Genomic DNA, 22,430 nt, shown 5'->3' with positions numbered 1-22,430 from the left:
TTCAGACTTTCCTGAAAGAACTCAGTCCATAACTTGACTCATTTATGGAAAGCGAGTGATCCGCTGTCTACATGATCTGGGTGGGAGATTCCTGAAAGAACTCAGTCCGTAGGTTGATTCATTATTGCAAGACTAGTGGTCCTCTGTCTGCATGGTGTGGGAGAGTGTTTCCTGAAAGAAGTCAGTCCTTAACATGATTCATTAGTGCAAAGTGAGTGATCTGCTGTCGACATGATCTGGGTCAGACATTGCTGAAAGAACTCCGTCCATGAGCTGATTCAGTCGTGCAAAACAAGTGATCTGCTGTCTACATGATCTGGGTCAGACTTTCCTGAAATAACTCAGTCCATAACATGATTCATATGTGCAAGACAAGTGAGCCACTATCTGCATGATCAGGGTGAGACTTTCCTTAAAGAACTCAGTCCATAACTTGATTCATTCGTGCAAGATGAGTGAGCTGTTGTCTACATCAATTGGGTGGAACTTTCCTGAAAGAACTCAGTTCATATCTTGATTCATTCATGGAAGACAAGTGAGCTGCTGTCTTCATGATCTGGTTGAGACTTTCCTTAAAGAACTCAGTCCATAACTTGACTCATTTATGGAAAGCGAGTGATTCTCTGTCTACATGATCTGGGTGGGACATTCCTGAAAGAACTCAGTCCGTAGGTGGATTCATTCATGCAGGACGAGTGATCTGCTCTCCACATTATCTGTTGGAGACTTTCCTTAAAGAACTCAATCCATAACTTGATTCATTAGTGCAAGACGAGTGAGCTGTTGTCTACATCAATTGGGTGGAACTTTCCTGAAAGAACTCAGTTCATATCTTGATTCATTCATGGAAGACAAGTGAGCTGCTGTCTTCATGATCTGGTTGAGACTTTCCTTAAAGAACTCAGTCCATAACTTGACTCATTTATGGAAAGCGAGTGATCCGCTGTCTGCATGATCTGGGTGGGACATTCCTGAAAGAACTCAGTCCGTAGGTGGATTCATTCATGCAAGACGAGTGATCTGCTCTCCACATTATCTGTTGGAGACTTTCCTGAAAGAACTCAATCCATAACTTGATTCATTAGTGCAAGACGAGTAAGCCGCTGTCTACATGATCTGGGAGAGATTTTTCTGAAAGAACTCAGTGCATAACTTGATTCATTAGTGAAAGACAAGTGAGCTGTTGTCTACATCAATTGGGTGAGACTTTCCTGAAAGATCTCAGTCCATAACTTGATTCATAAATGTCAGACGAATAAGCCGCTTTCGACATGACCTGGGAGAGAGTTTCCTGAAAGAACTCAGTCCATAACTTGATTCAATTGTGCAAGACAAGTGAGCCGCTGTCAACATGATCTAGTTCAGATTTTCCTGAAGGAACTCATTCCATAACTTGATTCATTGGTGGTAGACGTGTGATCCGCTGTCTACTTGATCTGGGGGGGGGGGGGGGGGACATTCCTGAAAGATCTCAGTCCATACCTTGATCCATTATTGCAAGACGAGTGATCTGCTGTCGACATGATCTGGGTGAGACTGTCCTGAAAGAACTCAGTCCATAACTTGATTCATTAGTGCAAGACGAGTAAGCCGCTGTCTACATGATCTGGGAGAGATTTTTCTGAAAGAACTCAGTGCATAACTTGATTCATTAGTGAAAGACAAGTGAGCTGTTGTCTACATCAATTGGGTGAGACTTTCCTGAAAGATCTCAGTCCATAACTTGATTCATAAATGTCAGACGAATAAGCCGCTTTCGACATGACCTGGGAGAGAGTTTCCTGAAAGAACTCAGTCCATAACATGATTCATATGTGCAAGACAAGCGAGCCACTATCTGCATGATCAGGGTGAGACTTTCCTGGAAGAACTCAGTCCATAACTTGATTCATTCGTGCAAGACGAGTGAGCTGTTGTCTACATCAAATGGGTGGAACTTTCCTGAAAGAACTCAGTTCACATCTTGATTCATTCATGGAAGACAAGTGAGCTGCTGTCTTCATGATCTGGTTGAGACTTTCCTTAAAGAACTCAGTCCATAACTTGACTCATTTATGGAAAGCGAGTGATCCGCTGTCTGCATGATCTGGGTGGGACATTCCTGAAAGAACTCAGTCCGTAGGTTGATTCATTATTACAAGACTAGTGGTCCGCTGTCTGCATGGTGTGGGAGAGTGTTTCCTGAAAGAAGTCAGTCCATAACATGATTCATTCGTGCAAAGTGAGTGATCTGCTGTCGACATGATCTGGGTCAGACATTCCTGAAAGAACTCAGTCCGTAGGTGGATTCATTCATGCAAAGCGAGTGATCTGCTCTCCACATTATCTGTTGGAGACTTTCCTTAAAGAACTCAATCCATAACTTGATTCATTAGTGCAAGACGAGTAAGCCGCTGTCTACATGATCTGGGAGAGATTTTTCTGAAAGAACTCAGTGCATAACTTGATTCATTAGTGAAAGACAAGTGAGCTGTTGTCTACATCAATTGGGTGAGACTTTCCTGAAAGATCTCAGTCCATAACTTGATTCATAAATGTCAGACGAATAAGCCGCTTTCGACATGACCTGGGAGAGAGTTTCCTGAAAGATCTCAGTCCATAACTTGATCCATTATTGCAAGACGAGTGAGCTGCTGTCTCCATGATCTGGGAAAGACTTTCCTGGAAGAACTCAGGCCATAACTTGATTCAGTCGTGCAAAACAAGTGATCCCCTGTCTGCATGAACTGGGTCATCTCCTGAAAGAAGTCAGTCCATAAATTGATTCATTAGTGGAAGACAAGTGATCCGCTGTCTGCATGATCTGGGAGAGATTTTTCTTAATGAACTCAGTGCATAACTTGATTCATTAGTGAAAGACAAGTGAGCTGTTGTCTACATCAATTGGGTGAGACTTTCCTGAAAGATCTCAGTCCATAACTTGATTCATAAATGTCAGACGAATAAGCCGCTTTCGACATGACCTGGGAGAGAGTTTCCTGAAAGAACTCAGTCCATAACTTGATTCATTTGTGCAAGACAAGTGAGCCGCTGTCAACATGATCTAGTTCAGATTTTCCTGAAGGAACTCATTCCATTACTTGATTCATTGGTGCAAGACGTGTGATCCGCTGTCTACTTGATCTGGGGGGGGGGGGGGGGGACATTCCTGAAAGATCTCAGTCCATAACTTGATCCATCATTGCAAGACGAGTGATCCGCTGTCGACATGATCTGGGTGAGACTGTCCTGAAAGAACTCAGTCCATAACTTGATTCATTAGTGCAAGACAATTGAGCTGCTGTTTACATGATCTGCGTGAGACTTTCCTGAAAGAACTCCGTCCATAACTAGATTTATTAGTGCAAGACAAGTGAGTCGCTGTTTACATGATCTGGTAGAGATTTTCCTGAAAGAACTCAGTCCATAACTTGATTAATTACTGGCAGACGAGTAAGCCATTGTCTACATGATCTGGGAGAGAATTTCCTGAAAGAACTCAGTCCATAACTTGATTCATTAGGGCAAGATTAGTGATCTGCTGTCTACATGATCTGTGTGAGATTTTCCTGAAAGGGCTCAGTCCATAACTTGATTCATTATTGTAAGACGAGTGACCCGCTGTCTGCAGGATCTGGGTGACACTTTCCTGAAAGATCTCAGTAGATAACTTGATTCATAAGTGCAAGACGAGTGACCCGCTATCTATATTATCTGTGTCAGGCTTTCCTGAAAGAACTCCGTCCATGAGCTGATTCAGTCGTGGAAGACAAGTGATCTGCTGTCTACATGATCTGGGTCAGACTTACCTGAAATAAATCCGTCCATAACATGATTCTTATGTGCAAGACAAGTGAGCCGCTATCTGCATGATCAGGGTGAGACTTTCCTTAAAGAACTTAGTTCATAACTTGATTCATTCGTGCAAGACGAGTGAGCTGTTGTGTACATCAATGGGGTGGAACTTTCCTGAAAGATCTCAGTCCATAACTTGTTTCATTCATGGAAGACAAGTGAGCCGCTGTCTTCATGATCTGGTTGAGACTTTCCTGAAAGAACTCAGTCCATAACTTGACTCATTTATGGAAAGCGAGTGATCCGCTGTCCACATGATCAGGGTGAGATTTTCTTGAAAGACCTCAGTCCATCACTTGATTCATTATTTGAAGACGAGTGAGCTGCTGTCTACATAAATTGGGTGAGACTTTCCTGAAAGAACTCAGTCAATAATTTGATTTTAAGTGCAAGATGAGTGAGCCGCTGCCTACAGGATCTGGCTAAGCCTTTCCAGAAAGAACTCAGTCCATAACTTGGTCCATTGGTGCAAAACGACTGAGCCTCTGTCTACATGATCTGCGTGAGATTTTCTTGAAAGACCTCAGTCCATCACTTGATTCGTAAGTGCAAGATGAATGAGCCGCTCTCTACATGATCTGGAAAAGACTTTCCAGAAAGAACTCAGTCCATAACTTGGTCCATTAGTGGAAGACGACTGAGCCTCTGTCAACATTATTTGGGTGACTTTCCTGAAAGAACTCAAGTGCATATCTGGATTCATTAGTGCAAGACGAGTGGGCTGCTGTCTACATGATCTGTGTGAGACTTTCCTGAAAGAGCTCAGTCCATAAGCTGATTCATTCATGCAAGCTGAGTGAACCGCTGTCTGCATGATCTGGGTGAGACTTCCTGAAAGAACTCAGTCCATAACTTGATCCGTGAGTGCAAGATGAGTGAGCCGCTGTCTACATGATGTGGTTGAGACTTTCCTGAAAGAACTCAGTCCATAACTTGATTCATTAGCGTAAGACGAGTAAGCCGCTTTCTACGTGATCTGGGTGAGACGTTCCTTAAAGAACTCAGTCCATAACTTGATTCATTAGTGCAAGATGAGTGAACCGCTCTCTTCATAATCTGGAAGAGATTTTCCTGAAAGAACTTAGTTCATAAATTGACTCATTCGTGTTGGATGAATCAGCCGCTGTCTACATGACCTGGGTGACACTTTCCTTGAAGAACTCAGTCCATAACTTGATTTATTAGTGCAAGATTAGTTGACTACTGTCTACATGATCTGGGTGAGACTTTCCTGAAAAAACTCAGTCCATAACTTGATTCATTAGTGCAAGACGAGTGAGCCCCTGTCTTCATGATCTTGTTTTCTACATGATGTGGATGTCTGCATGATTTATTTCAAAAATAAAGTCAGGTTTTTGAATTTTGGTTCCCACACAGATAAGGCTCTGTGGCGGTAAGCCAAGAGGCAGTTGATTGTCCTGCCCGCGGTGGGGCAGCTGGCCAAAATGGCGCTGTTGGGGGTTTCCTCCCGACCTTTGCACCGAACTCAGAATCCCACAATTGGCGACCCACGTGACGCCACGGTGACGTCGGGGCCCCCCAGCGCGGCTGTCACTGAGGTCCGGGCTGGGAGTATAAGATCAGCCAGGCAACCTGCAATAAATCGGATTTGCTCACTGAACTCAACCCGTCTGGTTGCGCGATCCTTCAGTTAGCATTGTAGACGTCGCTACAATTGGTCACCCTGACAGGTTGAAATGTCTTTGAACCTGACATGGACAACCCTCCGATCAACGCTTCCTGACTTCTGGGTTCAGGAGCCGAAGACCTGGTTCACCCATGCAGAGGCTCAATTTCACCTCTGCCATATTTAATCAGATTCGACCAAGTTTTACCATGTGGTCGCCGCCCTGGACCAGGCCACCACCAAACGAGTGCTACATCTCGTTCTGCACCCACCCGCGCAAGGTAAGTACGGGACCATCAAGAGGGTGCTCACCGGCTCCCTCAGGTTCTCCAGGCGCCAGCAGGCCGCTAGGATACTGCGACTCGACACCTTGGGGGACAGAACTCCAATTGAGTTGATGGACGAGATGCTTGCACTCATGGGTGATCACACCAACTGCCCACTACTCGAGCGCATCTTCCTCGACCATCTGCCTGAAGACATCCGGCCGCTCATGTCCCAGGAGAGCGTCGTTGACCCTTAGAAGGTCGCTCAAAAGGCTCAGGAGCTATGGCTTGAACGATTTCCGGAGGGCTCAGCAGTCCAGCAGGTTCCAAGTCACAGGCATGACCACGCCAAGCCTTCCTTTAGTGCTGCGGTGGAACACCCGGCCCCTGCAGGGGCCTCAAAGAGCATAGCCAGAAGCAAACCATCCACTTCAGGCCTCTGCTTCTTCCACCAGCTCTGGGGAGCCAAGGCACGGAAGTGTTGTGAGCCCTGCTTGTTCCAGGGAAATGAGCAGCCCGGCTGCTGTTAATGGCTGCGGTGGCTGGCCAAGAACATAGCCTTCTCTACCTGCGGGATTCAGTCGGCAGCCGACGCTTCCTCGTCAACACCGGGGCCCAGATCAGCGTCATCCCGGCCACAGCCATCGAGTCCCGGAACCAGCCTTGAGGACCTCCCCTCCGTGCAGCCAATTTGACGGAGATTCTAACATATGGAGAGAAGACCATCCACTTCCAGATTGGCCAGTGGAAGTTCTCGTGGAGGTTCACCGTTTCGTCCCTCCCAAGCACCATCCTGGGTGTCGATTCGAGGTCGGCTACTGGTAGATGCCCGTACCTTCCAATCCGTTCGCCTCAACACCTTCCGCACAGAGCATCCGCAGATGGCCACGGTCAGCACGCCAAAGGACGAGTTTCAGCGTATCCTGGATGAGTTTCTCAAGCTGCAGTTCTCCGCCGCCTCACCACATCATGGGGTGCTTCATTACATCCCCACCCAAGTCCCACAGGTCCATGACAAGGCATGCCGGCTCCCGCCAGATAAGCCTCAGATAGCAAAGGAAGAGTTCTCGCATTTGCAGGAACTGAGGATCATTCGACGCTCCGACAGTCCTTGGGCCTGACCACTCTATCTGGTCCCGAAAGCCTCCGGCGGCTGGCATCCCATTACCCGATCCTTCACATCCAGGACTTTACGGCCAACCTGCAAGGCGCGAGGGTATTCTCCAAGGTCGACCGAGTGCGCAGGTATCACCAAATCCCGGTGCACCCCGAGGACATACCCAAAACGGCTATCATCACCCCCTTCGGGTTGTTCAAGTTCCTATGTATGCCATTCGGGCTCAAGAGTGCTGCCCAGACCTTCCAGCACCTTATGGACACAGTGGGCAGGGATTTGAATTTCGTGTTCATTTACCTGGACAACATCCTTGTCGCCAGCAGAGACCGAGCACAACACAAGTCTCACCTGTGCACCCTCTTCTCCCGACTGGCCGACTTCGTCCTAACGATCAATCCAGCCAAATGCCAGTTCGGGAAATAGTTCATGCAGGTCCTGGGCCATCACGGCCGAAGGAGCTACACCTGCCGCTACAAAGGTCGCTGCAGTCAAGGAGTTCCCACGGCCGGACAACCTCAAGGGACTACAGGAGTTTCATTCATTCGAGCATGCAGCTGTTCCTCGCCCTCATCGCGGCCAAAGACAGGACACTCACCTGGACTCCAGAGCCCAGCAGGGCATTTGAAGCCACGAAAGATGCCCTCATGAAGGCTACCCTGCTCGTCCACCCACGCACCGACCTGCATATGGTGCTCTCCGCCGATGCCTTTGCCACAGCCATTGGCGCCGTCCTGGAGCAGCAGGTGAACGGACAGTGGAAAAAAACACTGGCATTCTTTAGCCGACTTCTTCACCCGCCAGAGCACAAATATAGCGTTTTCGATCGTGAGTTGCTGGGCATGTACCTGGCAGTGCGTCATTTCCGCTATTTCTTGGAGGGGAGGCCTTTCACCATTTTTACCAACCATAAACTCCTCACTCAGGCACTCGCTATGGCAAGAGATCCCTGGTCGGCCCGCCAACAGCGTCACCTCTCCTTTGTGTCGGAGATCACCACCGACATTTGGCACAAAGCGGGGAAAGACAACGTGGTCGCCGATGCACTCTCACGACCGGCCATTTGCTCGCTGACACCTGGCCTTGACTTCGACCAGCTCGCCTGGGAACAGAAGTCCGACGAGGAGACGCGGGCCTTCAGGACTGCCATCATGGGCCTGCAGTTCCAGGACTTCCCGACTCCTCACGGTGAGGGCACCGCCCTGTGCGATGTCTCCATGGACACCCCACGACCAGTGGTTCCCCAGCAGTGGCGCAGGCAAGTCTTCCACCATATCCATGACCTTTCCCACCCTTCCATCAGGTCCACGGTCCGTATAGTGACAGAACATTTTGTCTGGCATGGGCTTCGAAAGCAGATTGCGGACTGGGTCAGAACATGCACCCATTGCCAGCTTTCCAAGGTACGCAGACAGACCAGAGCACACGTACAAGATTTCGAACACGTCCGGGAATTGTTCAGCCACATACACGTGGACATCGTCGGACCCTTACCCATTTTCTGAGGTAACCGTTACCTTTTCACAGTGGGAGACTGCACCACTTGTTGGCCCGAGGCAATCCCGATACCAGATGCCTCCATGGACTCCTTCTCCCGAGTGCTTTTGAATGGTTGGGTTGCCCAGTTCGGCGTCCCGAATCACCTCACCAGTGATTGGGGCGCCCAGTTCACCTCCGCGCTCTGGGCACAGCTCGCCAACAGGCTGGGGGTCGAGCTACATCACACCATGGCCTATCACCCACAGGCCAATGGGCTAGTTTAGCGATTGCACCGACACCTTAAGTCGGCACTTATGGCCCGTCTCACCGGCCCCGACTGGGTGGATGAGCTGCCTTGGGTGCTCCTGGGCATCCGCTCAACTCCCAAAGAAGACCTACAGGCGTCATCAGCCGAGCTGGTCTACGGTGCTCCGCTAGCCCTACTTGGTGAGTTCGTCAACGCACCTCACAACCCCAGCAGTCACCGCACGGTCTACTTCCCCACCTCCGGGCCCAGTTGGACTCCTTCACACCCCCACCGCCGCCCAGACATGGCACACGGGCATCTTATATCTCCAGCGAGGTGTACTCTGCAGAGTACGCTTTTATCAGGCGGGGCTCATCCACAGCACCTCTACAAAGACCATACGAAGGGCCGTACAAAGTCATTCAGGATCCACTTTCACTCTGGCGGTAAAATGGAACTGTTTACGGTGGACAGGTTAAAGCCAGTCCACCTTGACCCCACCAAGCCAATAGTTGTGGCCCAACCCAAGAAGCGAGGCCGCCGGGCATAAAAGGACATTGGTGCCATTTCTGGGGGGGTGGGGGGGGCTGTGTGGCAGTACGCCATTAGGCAGGCGAACCGGCCCCGCTTGTCACGCACGCGGCGGGGCAGGCAGCCAAAATGACGCTGTCGGGGGTTTCCTCCCGACCTTGGCACTGGGCTCAGAAGCTCACGCTTGGTGACCCACGTGACGCCCCGGTGACGTCGGGGCCCCCCAGTGCGGTTCTCAGCCAGGTCCGGGCTGGGAGTATAAGACCAGCCAGGCAGCCTGCAATAAATCAGTTTTGCTCACTGAACTCAACCCATCTGGTTGTGCGATCCTTCAGTTAGCAGTGTAGCCGCCGCGACATCTCAATGATAAATATCAATCTCCAATGTTTTGGGCTTTTAGAAAATTTAAATTTACATAATACCTGACTATATTACAAGATCCCAAAACATTTCACCATGAAATACATTTTCTGTTTTATTGCAGGACACGGCAGCAGCCAGATGGCAAAGACCCAAATAAGCACCAAATTTATCCTTTTTGGTTCTGATGATTGGGACAGCACTCATGTTCCATTCTGCAAAATAAATATCACAAAAGAGCACATCGCTTTGATTTAAGGGGCCACGTTCAATCGTGCAGCAATCCCTCAATATCACACTGAACTGTCAGCTCAGAGTTCTGGAGCAGGACTTGTTTGAATCCATACAACACAACGAAGCCAATGCTGACATTTCATTCAATGCTTCAGGAAAAAAAAAGAATTTCCTGCCCTGGACAAAGCTCCGAATCTGAGCACTGCTTTCGTGCTTTTTGGATGGAAAAGAAAATGAAGATCGACAGAAGAACTGTCCTTCCCAAATTCTGGATGTCTGATCTCACCGCCCCTTCACTGCAATGTTGCTGTCTTTCATCGATAGTGTGTTAACATAAAGATTTAACCACAGTACCTCAAACCTTACCTTATTCTTTCCTGAGGTCTGGTATCTAAACATATCTCCCAAATGACCTCGTCTCATTCTACAGACGCAGTATAAAGTGATTGGGACACAAGGTAAGCAGAAGAAAGTGCCTCTGTACCGTTACTTTCTTTCCATCATATTCTTGTTCCATATCTTCTCCTTCATCATCTTCATCCTCATCATTAAAATACATGATGTTCCTCACATGCCTCTGTTTGTACTTCAGTTCTGCACCATCAATACAGTCATCACTGTCAGCTGTGGAAAGAAATAATTATCACGGAACTTGTGGAGAAGATGCTCAGAAACTTCCAAACTGCAACAGGAATTGCAAGTAAAGCCTATCCAAGAATGGCATTAATTCTTAATTAATTAAAGACATGGCAGCTTGGAACAGGATCTATAAAATATAGATTTTATTTACAGCATTGTAGAAGCCGATTTCAGCCATTGAAATTTTTGTTGCCCAATTTACACCCCATTAACCTACAATCTCCGGTATGTTTTGAACAGTGGGTGGAAACCTGAGCCCCCGGGGAAAACCCATGCAGACATGGGGAGAACATACAAACTCCCTACAGACAGTGCAGAATTTGAACCCAGGTTGCCACTACTGTAAAGACGTTGCACTAAACGCCATGCTAACCATGCCACCCTAATAGCCACTCAAAGAAAGTAATTATGTTTCCATAAAATTTTGGGGATCGAGGTACGAGTACATCACAACATTTCAGCTAAAAACTTCGACTTAAAAGGGCACGGTTAGCGTAGCAGTTAGCATGATGCTACTACAGCGCCTTCGACTTGGGTTCGAATCCTGCCATGTCTGCAAGGAGTTTGTACATTCTCCCCATGTCTGCAAGGATTTTCCCCGGGTGCTCTGGTTTCCTCTCACCCTTCAAATCGTAAAAGGGTTGTAGGTTACTTGGGGAATTTGAGTGTCATGGGCTCGTGGGCCAAAAGGGCCTGTTGTCCTTGGAATAGATAAATTGACCATACTTTTAGGTCAGAGCCCAATCTGTTTTCTTCGCACAACCCTGAGAGGTATTCAAAAATACCTGCTAAACCTAAGCCCAACTACAGCATTTGACAGATCCCCACTCCCCCAAAGTCCTTCAGTTAACAGTCAATAAAGCAATGGAAGTAATAATATGCAACCTTTGCCTAATATTGTTTTATATTTGTACGAAGACTTTTTTTATGAAGTCAGACAGCTTCAATCATACGCCTTGCTTAATGACAGCAGCATAGAACACATTTTTACCTCTCAGGAAGTACTGCTTTGAAAGAGAAGGTCCAAAATTAACTACCCACCAAGACCTGGCTATTTTCTGGATGGTGGGGCTTGTACGTTAAGATTGTCAGACTTGACCTCCATCTTCCAAGCCCAAAAGGTGGGCCACCGGGGAGTGTGCAGCAAGATTACCGCACCATACCCCATTCCCATGCCACCCCAACCTCTGTGGTCAATGCATTAAGCAGACTAGGTCTTCACATTTTTATGACATGCTCTCATTGACAAAACCAGACAAAAATAACTTGATCAGCATTACGAACAATATCTGTGAATGTGACAGCACAGATAGGAAGTTGGCTGAAGGGCAAAAGTACCGGCTGATGGATATTTCTTAAAATAGAGATGAATAACCAGCATTGCTCTCCAGGGTCACGCTGGGACCAGTGCTCAACTTTAAGTAATTCACTACATTAATGAAACAATGGCAGGAGAGTTCTGGGTGACCTCAAGTTTATGTAGGATAGAAAACGGGAGGCCAGCCAAGCGAAGTCTAGAGGTAACGTGGATATGGATGAAGGGCATGCATAAGTTTTCAGCAGAAAGGTTAAGGGTTGGAAATAGCAGCTCAAGGATGGCACAGATATGTAGCTGGAAGCTCAGGGTTGAATGGCATACCAGACTGCAAACAGTCTGGTTCACTCACAGTTGCTAAAGGATGGAATGAATTGGGTGGTGAGGGAATGGTTCTTGTACTGAGGCTTTGCTGTGTGTAGGCACAGACTGCTTTATTATCTGACAAGATGCAATGTTGCCCAGTGAACACCTCCTGATGACAGAAAGAAGGCCACTGATGAAGTAGCTGATGAAGGAGGAGAGATGTGCAGTTACTTTTGGTGACCAACTATAGTAGCTGTACGAAGTGATGTGTTGGCTCTGCACCTCCAACTGGTGCCCAGAGATACCGCTTTGGCAGAGACCAGGGAATAGAATGGGAAGTGCGCTTAAAGCAACACCAAAAATGTGACAGAGAATAGCACGTGATAACTGTTAACATTTCTAACAATGGAAAATCCTTTGGGGAAGGTGCCAATTTCTAAACATACAGGCTTTGCCCACCTCTGGTGGAGAACACCATAACTCCATCCTTGAGAGATAAACAGAGGAATCTGGTTTAAATTTAAATTTTATTTTCAATTTTCAATAGAGAATCTATCTTCTCCTTTGCTGGTTAACAATCCACGTCAGTGAAGCTCATCTCCTAATAACGGAACCACTAGCCTCGGATCACTTAATCACTCACCTGACAATCAGCGTCAATTATGGTACCTGCTGAACATCTATAGGCCTCCCTAATACCCTCACACATTTAGATAACTCCAATGCTCGTGTCCACATCTCTCAGCTTCTACATACCACAGGTTATTCAACCACGGAAAGTAGATTACCCAGACATATAGCAAGGTACTCATCTCTTGCAAGATGAAATGCCATACAGTTCCTACTAGCAGTAGTAGATGGGTAGAGAAAAAGCAATCCAAGTTCAGTGGCCTAGAGGAGCCTGCACTGGCTTTGATTGGAACTGCTGTCTCAGATTCTGTGGCCATGAAGAAAATGGTATTGCCTTTTTCACATCTCCTTTTACTCTTGCCTCAGTTACAAGGGCCAGGGTGTAAGCACCTCACACCCCCTTCCCATGACGCTGTAATAGCAAAACGGCAGAGGACATGGGAAGAAATGGTGAAATGAGATACTTGAGTGTACTCCAGATCACTGCAGGGATCCTGAGGATTCCGATGCAGGTCTCTACAATGTAGCGGATGGCTTTTGTGGTCAAAGTGCTTTGGTTGCTGGAACACTAAATGGAGCCAGGGATTCAGTGGACATCTTGCGTCCTCCAAGGGACATTCATTGGCTGGGTGCAGTGGCAGACACAGCGGACTGCCTCTGGGGAACGGTGCCAATTCCTTGGGTGCACAGCATGATGGTTATGCACTTATGACCGTGTAATGTTTTGAATGCTGAAGAGATGGAAGTTCTTGCAGCTCCTATTCCGGTTAAGGATTTTGTATGGAGCTTCTCATCCCATGTGCTCTGCAAATGACTGCCTGCACCAAGCAGGACCCTGCTTATCAAAGCCACTACTAGTAAAATCAGATGTGATGACTGAACAAAATTCCAAGTGCTGTAAATTGGCTGCTGCAGAGCTGAAAATAAAACAGAGGCATGTGGCCCAATTTTGCGACAGTGGCGTGAGCTGTGCACAGCAGCTCAAATTGCATTCCTACAAAATGGCGAATGCACTTCGCAGAGTTAAAATTCCTGACGTCAAAAGAAAGTATCAGTAAAGTTGCATTTACAATCACAGATTTACAAATGGAAATTACAAAGTAGCAGACTTACTAAATAGCTGCATACAGGTTCTATATAGTAGGGAAAAAATATAAGTACCTGAGATAGAAAGGAAATTAAATAAAAAGAATGGGAAAGACTACGGAGTAATTACAAGCAAAACAAGGTAATGGACCAACCAATGAGATTAAAAGTCGACATAAAGTGTCGGAAAATGAGGGGAGATTTGATAGAGGTATACAAAATTATGAGGGGTATAGACAGAGTAAATGCAAGTAGGCTTTTTCCACTGAAGTTAAGTGAGACAAAAACTAGAGGACATGGGTCAAGGGTGAAAGATGAAATGCTTGAAGGAAACAGGGGGGGGGGGGGTCTTCTTCACACAGTGTTTGTGGAATGAGCTGCCAGCTGAAGTGGAGAGTGCGGGCTCCATTTTGACATATGATTAGGAACTTGGATGGGAGGGATATGGAGGGCTAGAGTCCAGGTCAAGGCAAAATAATATTTCACCACAGACTAGAAGGGCCTGCTTCTGAGCTGTGGTATTCTATACAAGTCCTGATGGCTACTGTCCTGAGGGGTTGTGCAAGGTGAGGGATCTATCACGTATCAGACCCTGATCCTCTGAAATATCCTGATTCAGGACCTTTCCCCGGAGATTGTTCCCAAATGACCCTCCGTCTCCCGAGGCGGAAAAATGAAAAAAAAATTGGGAAATTATGTCTATTGCTTCAACATCTGTTGTGGGAAAGTTACAAAAATTTATATTGCACGGTTACTCATGGCATTGATAATGCAAATTGGGGAAATAATTTCTACTGGATTAGTGAGAGGTAAGAAATATTTAGATCACTAAAAGAACAGGCAAGGCCAGGGGAGCTAGTTGGAAAGAACCAGGAATTGGTTTTGAAAATGGAGATCTTCTTGCATAGGCCAGCAAATAAGGCTAATGTGAAAGATCTTTCAGAGTTAATGTGGGGAAAATGAAGAAGGAGAAGCAAACTAAGATTGTTCACATAGTGTAGTGGGGAAATTGGAGACTCACAGAGAGCACCATGAAGAATGGGGCCTACAGAAAGAGCAGGGAATTGGGATTCAGCTGCCTCTCACACAACGATGGGGTGGGAGGGAAATGGGAACAATGAAAGGGTAGGGTATTAAAAAAAACACAAAGAACATGTCACATCACAAGGATAACCATCTATTGTTGCATTTGAGAAGGTTCTGGATAATGAGCTGTCTTCAATTACAACATTCTCCGTGATAATGCAGGAGATGGTGAGTTTCTGGAGGCAAGCCACTCGTTTCTGGAATACCCTACCTCCTTCCTCACCAAAGAGGAAGGCAAGTATGGCTGGCCACATTTAATTTCTGCTAAAAACAATAAAATAGATAGCACATTTGCAATGGGACTTTCTAGAGAAAAAGGAGATCTGGACTGAAAGAAAAACTCTTTCAGGGCAAGGGTGCAGACAATGCAGAGAGGGGACAGGAGAAAATGGAGAGCTACAATTGAGGATCAAAGATTTTGTCATCAAGCGGAGGAAGGCGCAAGGGAATGGAAGTGGCAGCCCTAGTCAAGAGGTCTCAGTTGCTCTTGATCTTCGATAAAATCCGCAAACATGTTATTAGGGTCAGCTCTTCCCCACTCGATCCAATTCAGAAAGGAACAATCCCAATCTTAATTCATGGGGTCTGCTCCATATTACAGAACACACCAACAATGTTCTTACCATCACTGTCTAAAATATAATCTCGAGGAAACATGATACCACAACCCATGATGTCACCCTTGTAGCAGCGTGGGCCAAAGGGATCTCCCACTCCACTTCCTTGGAAAAGTTTGCCATCATCTGAGGAAAGAAATCAGAAAATTCAGTGACACACACACACACCCACCTTTCATACACAGATGCATCCCACACACCAAGATCATCTTCCACAAGCACAGATACACAAAGTACACAGTCTCTTGTTCACACAAACGTATAGACATGGTGGTACACAACAGACACTTGCAATCGCAGACACTGTCACCATCCCTTGCCAACACACAGGCACCACCTATCCTTCACTCTTGCATTCAACAGCATGCATTTATTTTTTCATCTTTAACGGAGGAAATATGTCTCAAGGAACTTCTGAGTATAAATTGTAGCAAATGAGGGGATTGCAGGGGTTAAATCGAAGAAAATACAAAACTATCATAAGAGATATTACAGTAAAAGTCAAAAAATCCGGATGCCAGAAATCTGGACCACCCGAGAATCAGAACTTGTGTGTGTGCATTGCACAAGCTTCACAGATGCACTGCCCGGGAACCTGGAACATCCGGACTGACCCAATATTCGAGCAGTCTGGATTTTAGGTCTTTTACTGTATTTGTATGAAATAAGGCTCGGAATAGATTGCAACTTTTGCTGGTGATCAGGAAAATGGAAAAGGTTACAGCGAAGGGGGTTGGCAATATTGGTCAAGGATGATGCAGGTCCAAATACAAAAGATACACTAGAAATGAATCTATTTAGCTCACAAAGCAGAGAGTGAGTTATTTTATTATTGGAGTTTGCTCAATAGAACTTTAAATGAGGAAATAAATGAGCACTTATTTTTGGCAAGTTCCAAAAGCTTGTAGCAAAAATTGAGTTGTAATATGAGATTTTTATGGCCTTAATGTAGCTTTGGAAAGGCAAGTAGTAAGAGTAGGAAAGGACTGAAATTTTTGATATTTAGACAAAAGAACTTTCTCAATCAATGCATCTCCTGTCCAATTAGAAAGAAGTTCATGTTGGCTTTGGTTCTGCAAAAATGAGGCTGGGCAAGTGGAGCACATTTTAGGCGAGCAGCAAGAGAACTGCAACTGGAAAGTTATTTGCTTTGTGATAATTTTGGCAAGAAAATATCAACAGTAAAAATGCTCAAATGTGAATGAACTAATTTCAGCGAGGAATCTGAAACATAGTTTGCACAGGCAATTGCAGTAGAAAGCAGCAATATAGCAAAGAAAGACATTTGTGGGACAAACTGGACATATTCTTGAATAAAAACCACAGTCCATGGGAGGCAAAAATGAACATTTTGGGTTTGAGAACTTCTTTTGCAAGAAGACAGGGAGATCAAAGTAAAGGCTCCCAAAATAGTAACTTTAATAGTTAAAGTAACACAGAAAAAGACAAATTACAGAAGCAAGATTCAGTTCAGAACCAGAAAGTTTGTGGAAAGCAAAAGAGAGAAATTTAAATGGTAATGTGAAAGGTAGAGAGGAGTTACAACATTAATAATGCATTAAACTCCAAAACATTTTACATGCATTTAAGGTGCAAGATATTTGGAAGGGAAAATACCAAAAAATCTTTTATTAACAGGTATTTTGCATCCATTTCACAATGAAAGCACATGATGTGAGGATCACACTAAAGAGGGAGGTATGGACAAAGGAGATTAACGTGACTGAAAGTTGGGTAAGTCTGCATGTCTTGAATGCAAAGGTAGAGGTAGCAGAGGCACTGGTTACAAATGGGGAGAAGAAAGGTGGAGCACTGGAGGGTTGCTCTTGATAAAACATTAAGATGGCAGAGGAATAAACTAAGAAACAATAGGCTTGCCAGGCAATGATTGGTGAAGGAACACTTGGAAATCATCAGAAGGATCAAAATAAAACTTTAATTTGGAAAAGGCATGCGTTAGTCAAAGAGAGACAGTATCCAATTGTTCAAGGTAAATTGTACCTGACTAACTTGATTGAATTCATTCACGAAGTGGCAGAGAAGGTTGCTCTTTTGCACGCCAACTTTTTATTTAATTTACCTCACAGTAGAAGCCCAGTCTGGCCATTGAAACCCATGCTGCCCACTTTCACTCAATTAACCTACAAGGGGCAGCACGGTTGGCATAGCAATACCTTTACAGAGCCAGCGATTGAGACTGGAGTTCGAATCCTGCGCTTTCTGTAAGGAGTTTATACGTTCTCCCCGTGTCTGCATGGGTTTTCCCCAAGGGGGCTCCGGTTTCCTCCCATTGTTCAAAACATACCGGGGGTGTAGGTTAATAGGGTGTAATTGGGCAGCATGGACTCATGGGCCAAAATGACCTGTTACTGAGCTGTAAGTCTAAATCTAAACCTTGTTGGTTTTGGAGGGTGGGAGGAAAACCCACGCACATCACGCGGAGAACGTACAAACTCCTTACAGGTGACACTGGATTCAAAATCAGATCACTGTGATGTTGTGCTAACCATGCTGCCTTTTTGGAAGGTGTTTGATGAATTGTCATACGAGGCTAATTGCCTGTCAAGCGACATCAGAGGGAGAAAATGTATGGTCAATGTTTTGGGCTGGAACCCTTCATCAAGATCAAGTCTCTGGGCTTCTCCCTCAGACTGGTTGTTGCTCTGGATTCCACCATCTGCAGTCTCCAGTGTGCCCCAAGCCCAATTGAAAAGCTCTTGGAATTAAGAAGAAAGTTGTGGAATAGAATTAACTGAATGACAAGAAGCAAAACATGGTGGATTGATGTTTTACCCTGAACTTTCACCCTCAGACTTTAAATTTAAATGTAGACATACAGCACGGTAACAGGCCATTTCGGCCGACGAGCCCGTGCCACCCAATTAACCTCCACCTCCAGTACGTTTTTGAATGGTGGGAGGAAACCGGAGCCCCTGGAGAAAACTCACACAGACACGGGAGAACATACAAACTCCTTACAGACAGCACAGGATTTGAACCTGGGTCGCTGGCGCTGTAATGGTGTTGTGCTAACCGCGACACCAACCGTGCTTTGGAGCCCTGTGCTTAAGGAAAGGCTTCCGACCATCTGCTCTATCTATGCCGCTCATAACTTTTACCAGGTGCCCCCTCTGCTCCAAGGAAAATGCTAACCATGCCGAGGGGTGGCAACGCTGTTACAGCGCCAGCAACCCAGGTTCAAATCCCGCGTTGTCTTTAAGGAGTTTGTACATTCTCCCTGTGTCTTAATGGGTTTCCTTCGGGTGCTCCGATTTCATCTCACCCTTTAAAACATACAGGGGTTGTAGGCTAATTGGGCAAAATGAGCCGGTGGGCCGAAAAGGCCTGTTACCGTGGTGTATGTCTAAATTTAGAACATTTAAATTTATACCCAGCCTCTCCATTCTCTCCTCACAATTGAAATGCTCGATCCTAGGCCACGTCCAGGTGAATCCTCTGCATCTTTTCCAGCTCAATCACATCCTTCTTGCAGTGTGACAACCTGTTTACAGTACTGCATCTGTAGCCTCACCGATGTTCATTAAGACTGGCATAACCTTCCTGATCTTAAATTTGATGTTCCAGCTAATGAAAGCAAATCCCGCACATGTCCCTAACACCTTATCTGCCTGTGCTTCCACATTCTGCGATCTTTTCACTTGTACCCCTAGATCCCTCTGCTCCCCAATTCTCCCATTCATCGCCTATGTCCTACCCTTGTTTATCCCGACGATGAAAGGCTTGATAGAGTAAATGATGAAAAAAAAAGGTTCCTTCTAGAAAGCGGGTCAGTAATCAGAGATTATAAATTTAAACCCTGTGGCAAATGATCTTGAGGAGAGATGAAAATGGACGTTTTTACTTTGGAAGCAGCCAGGAACTGAACAGGCAATGGATGCTGACAGTAAAATAACTTCTAAAAGGGAGTTGGACAGGTATAGAAGGATAAAGTTAAACAGGAAAGTCTGCACACGCTGTGATTGTAGCGTACTCCCAAAATTGCTGGAGAAGCTCAGCAGGTTACGCAGCATCCAGTGATGAGATGTAGTATATTAATGAAAGTTCTTCCACATGAAAAAAACTTAATTTTAACTTCACAGACTCCACAGGAAATGTGATTTGCTCAGTCACCCATTTTATTCCAGGGTCAATATAAACACACAGAAACACATGCACACAAACACCTGTCTTCAATCACAGATGCCACATCACCTCCTCAGAGACACGCACTATTGCAATCAAAGTTTTATAGGCACAATCAAATGATTACACACTAACTCTTTGATATTTATGCATGAATGATCTGTTGCACAAATGTATTGGCACCTTTTTATTTCTCTGCTAGTATGCATAATAGACACCTTAGCACCATTATTCTATGCATATCGGTGCTTTGAAATGCACCAGCAAAGTTAGATGATAAACATTGGCGCTGTTATAATAAATGTATTAGCGCGATCTCTTCTGCGCATTAGCAGTGTGCATATGTGATGCATTGTTACTTTAATGTATGTCATTCAAAAGTGTTTTTATTGCTCAACCTCAGTTTCTTCATATAACCGAATTCCCTCATTTGGAACATTCTCTCCACTTGCTCCGAAGTGTGGACGTTGTACGTGTGACTGAGGTTGATCAAAATATGTGCAGTTTAGGAGGACCACATTGTAACCATAAAACAGGACATTTCCTAAATTATGTGAAAAACTTATTCATGACAACCGTAGGTTTACTTGTAGAAACAGATCAATGTGGAACAGATCAGGGTACCACGGTTAGCATAGTGGTCAGTGCAATGCTATTGCAGTGCCAGCGACCCGGGTTTGTATGTTCTCCCTGTGTCTGTGTGGGTTTGCTCCAGTTTCCTTCCACTCTTCAAAAACGTACAGGGTTTGTAAGTTAATTGGTGTATTTGCGCAGCACAATCACATAGGCTGGAAGGGCCTGTTACCATGATACATGTCTAAATTTTAAAAAATAATGATTTAATTGTTGGCGAGCCCTTCACCTACTTCGTATGTCTGTGTGTGTGTGTTTGTGGTATGTTACACCAAGGACCTGGGAACGCTGTTTCATCAGGTTGTACTTGTACAATCAGACGATAAATAAACTAGAACTTCAGCCAAATGACCCGAACGGGCCAGTGTCAGTGGTCACAGTTACTTGCACTTTCCAGTAATCATGGGATGGGGGCTTGGCTGAATGCATGGCAGGGATTTACCCTGGATCTCTAACTTTTTTCACTTGGTGACTGATGTCATGGTTGTCTTGTTAAGTTTCAAAAATTTTACTTCATAAATGATGGGAAAATAGAGGGAACCGAGCTATTGGATTCAGAAACAAGGGAAATAAGGAAAATGGCACCAGTGCGGGCAAGCATCAAATTTACACCAAGTTTCAGATAAATCCTTGCTACAATTCCAAATTAGTCATTTTCCAAAACAGCTGTTTTCTACACACTTCACATTCATGCAGCTGTACATCTAATCCCGCAATGTGACCACTTAGTTACCAAGCCAAACTTTGCATATTTGTCCATTGGTACCTTACCTACATGCCATATCTCATGGCAAAAATGACTCTATATTAGGAAAGTAATGAGTAGCTGGTCCAACTGAAAGGACTCGAGAGTAAAACACAAACAGCACAAGTTTTTTTCAAATCTCAAAACTGCTGCAGAAATATAATATTCTTGTCCAGCACAGAAACGTAGAGGTTTTCAATTTCTCTTCTCAACCTAACCAAACATGTATTTCCCAGTTTAATTCACAAAACCCCTTTTGATTCAAGTTGCATTTGTCCAAATTGATTTCAGAACCAGGTTTACCGTCATGAACTTGAGTCATGAAATTTGTCATTCTGCGGCAGTTTAAATATGGTGTCTTGCATTCTCTCTGCAGTACAGGTAATGTACAAGTGCGAATGAGCCATTATCAGTTGAAAGGTCTGCATACACACTTCTGCAAAATACTGACCAATAGAACATAAAAATGCATACTTCATCTTAAATGGGTTGTTATCTGCGATCCATAACAGAATATCTTCAGTTCACAATGAAATGAAGATTGCATAATGTGGTATCTGCGCCGAGCTTCAAGTGAAAGACGCCTTCAGATGCTCTGCTGCACGTATCCTTACTTGTATAAAGTCTCATTCACCAGATGCAATCATTACTCTTCCTCCACACCCCCCCAACTGAAACCCAAGTTTAGAATCAGAATTTATTGTCATGAACAAGTCACGAAATTCAGTGTTTTGCAGCAGCCTCACAGGGCAAACGTTTCTAGAAACCACTTTACAAAATAAATAAAAATAGTGCAAGAAAAAGAAATAGTCAAAGTGAGCGCGGGTGTAAGGGGAGCAGGGCAGTTTGAAGACAATGGGGAGCCCAGGCAGGTGGTGAGAATCTATGGCTGACTTGACAAGTTGGGGAAGAGTTGGTGGAAGCAGGTAGGGTTACTTAGCAGGTCTCGCAGTGTCCAGAGGAAGTAAAGACGTTTTGGCCTGGGCCCCTTCTTCAAGGTCTGAGTAAAACGCTGGGAAGATCAGTGAACCGGTGCGGACTCGAAAAGCCAACATGGCCTGTTTCTGCTCCGTAAATGGTTATATGGTTATGGAGCCATGTCTATGGTTAATTGATTATTTAGGAAGCTGATGGCAGCGGGGAAGAAGCTGTCCTTGTGCCACTAAGTGCTTGTCTTTAGGCTCCTGTACCTTTACCCCGTTGGTAGCAGAGTGAAGAGGGCAAGACCTGGGTGGTGGGGGTCCTTGAGGATAGAGGCTGCTTTTTTAAGACACTGCCTCATGTAGATGTCCTCGATGGAGTAAAGCCTGGTGCCTGTGACGTCGCAGGCCGAGTTAACAACCCTCTGGAGTTTATTCTTATCCTGAGAGTTGTTACCTCCGCACCAGGCAGTGATGCAACCAGCCAGAATGCTCCCCACCTGCAGAAGTTTACAAGAGTCTTCAGTGACATACCAAATCTCTTCCAACTCCTCACAAAGTATAGCTGCTTGCAAGCCTTCTTCGTGATTGGATTGACATGGAGGCTCCATGAGAGAT

General features: G+C 45.4%; 1 protein-coding gene across 2 annotated transcripts in view; it reads right to left on the bottom strand.

Moving 5' to 3' along the window:
• Nucleotides 1–22,430, bottom strand: part of spryd3 (SPRY domain containing 3) — a 295,363-nt gene that overhangs the window by 135,054 nt on the left and 137,879 nt on the right. Inside the window, exons 9-10 of one of the 2 annotated variants that reach the window (XM_069906732.1) lie at nucleotides 15,378–15,497; nucleotides 10,177–10,316 (exon numbers count right to left, since the gene is read on the bottom strand). In XM_069906732.1, the coding sequence (XP_069762833.1) occupies nucleotides 10,177–10,316; nucleotides 15,378–15,497 (260 nt within the window). The remainder of the gene's footprint in view (nucleotides 1–10,176; nucleotides 10,317–15,377; nucleotides 15,498–22,430) is intronic. The other variant, XM_069906733.1, reaches the window with a different exon arrangement.

The sequence above is a fragment of the Narcine bancroftii genome, chromosome 12 (genome assembly GCF_036971445.1).
Source record: "Narcine bancroftii isolate sNarBan1 chromosome 12, sNarBan1.hap1, whole genome shotgun sequence".
In the NCBI taxonomy this organism is placed as follows: Eukaryota; Metazoa; Chordata; class Chondrichthyes; order Torpediniformes; family Narcinidae; genus Narcine; species Narcine bancroftii.
The sequence above is the reverse complement of the archived record's forward strand: the minus strand, read 5'-3'. Positions and strand labels throughout refer to the sequence as shown.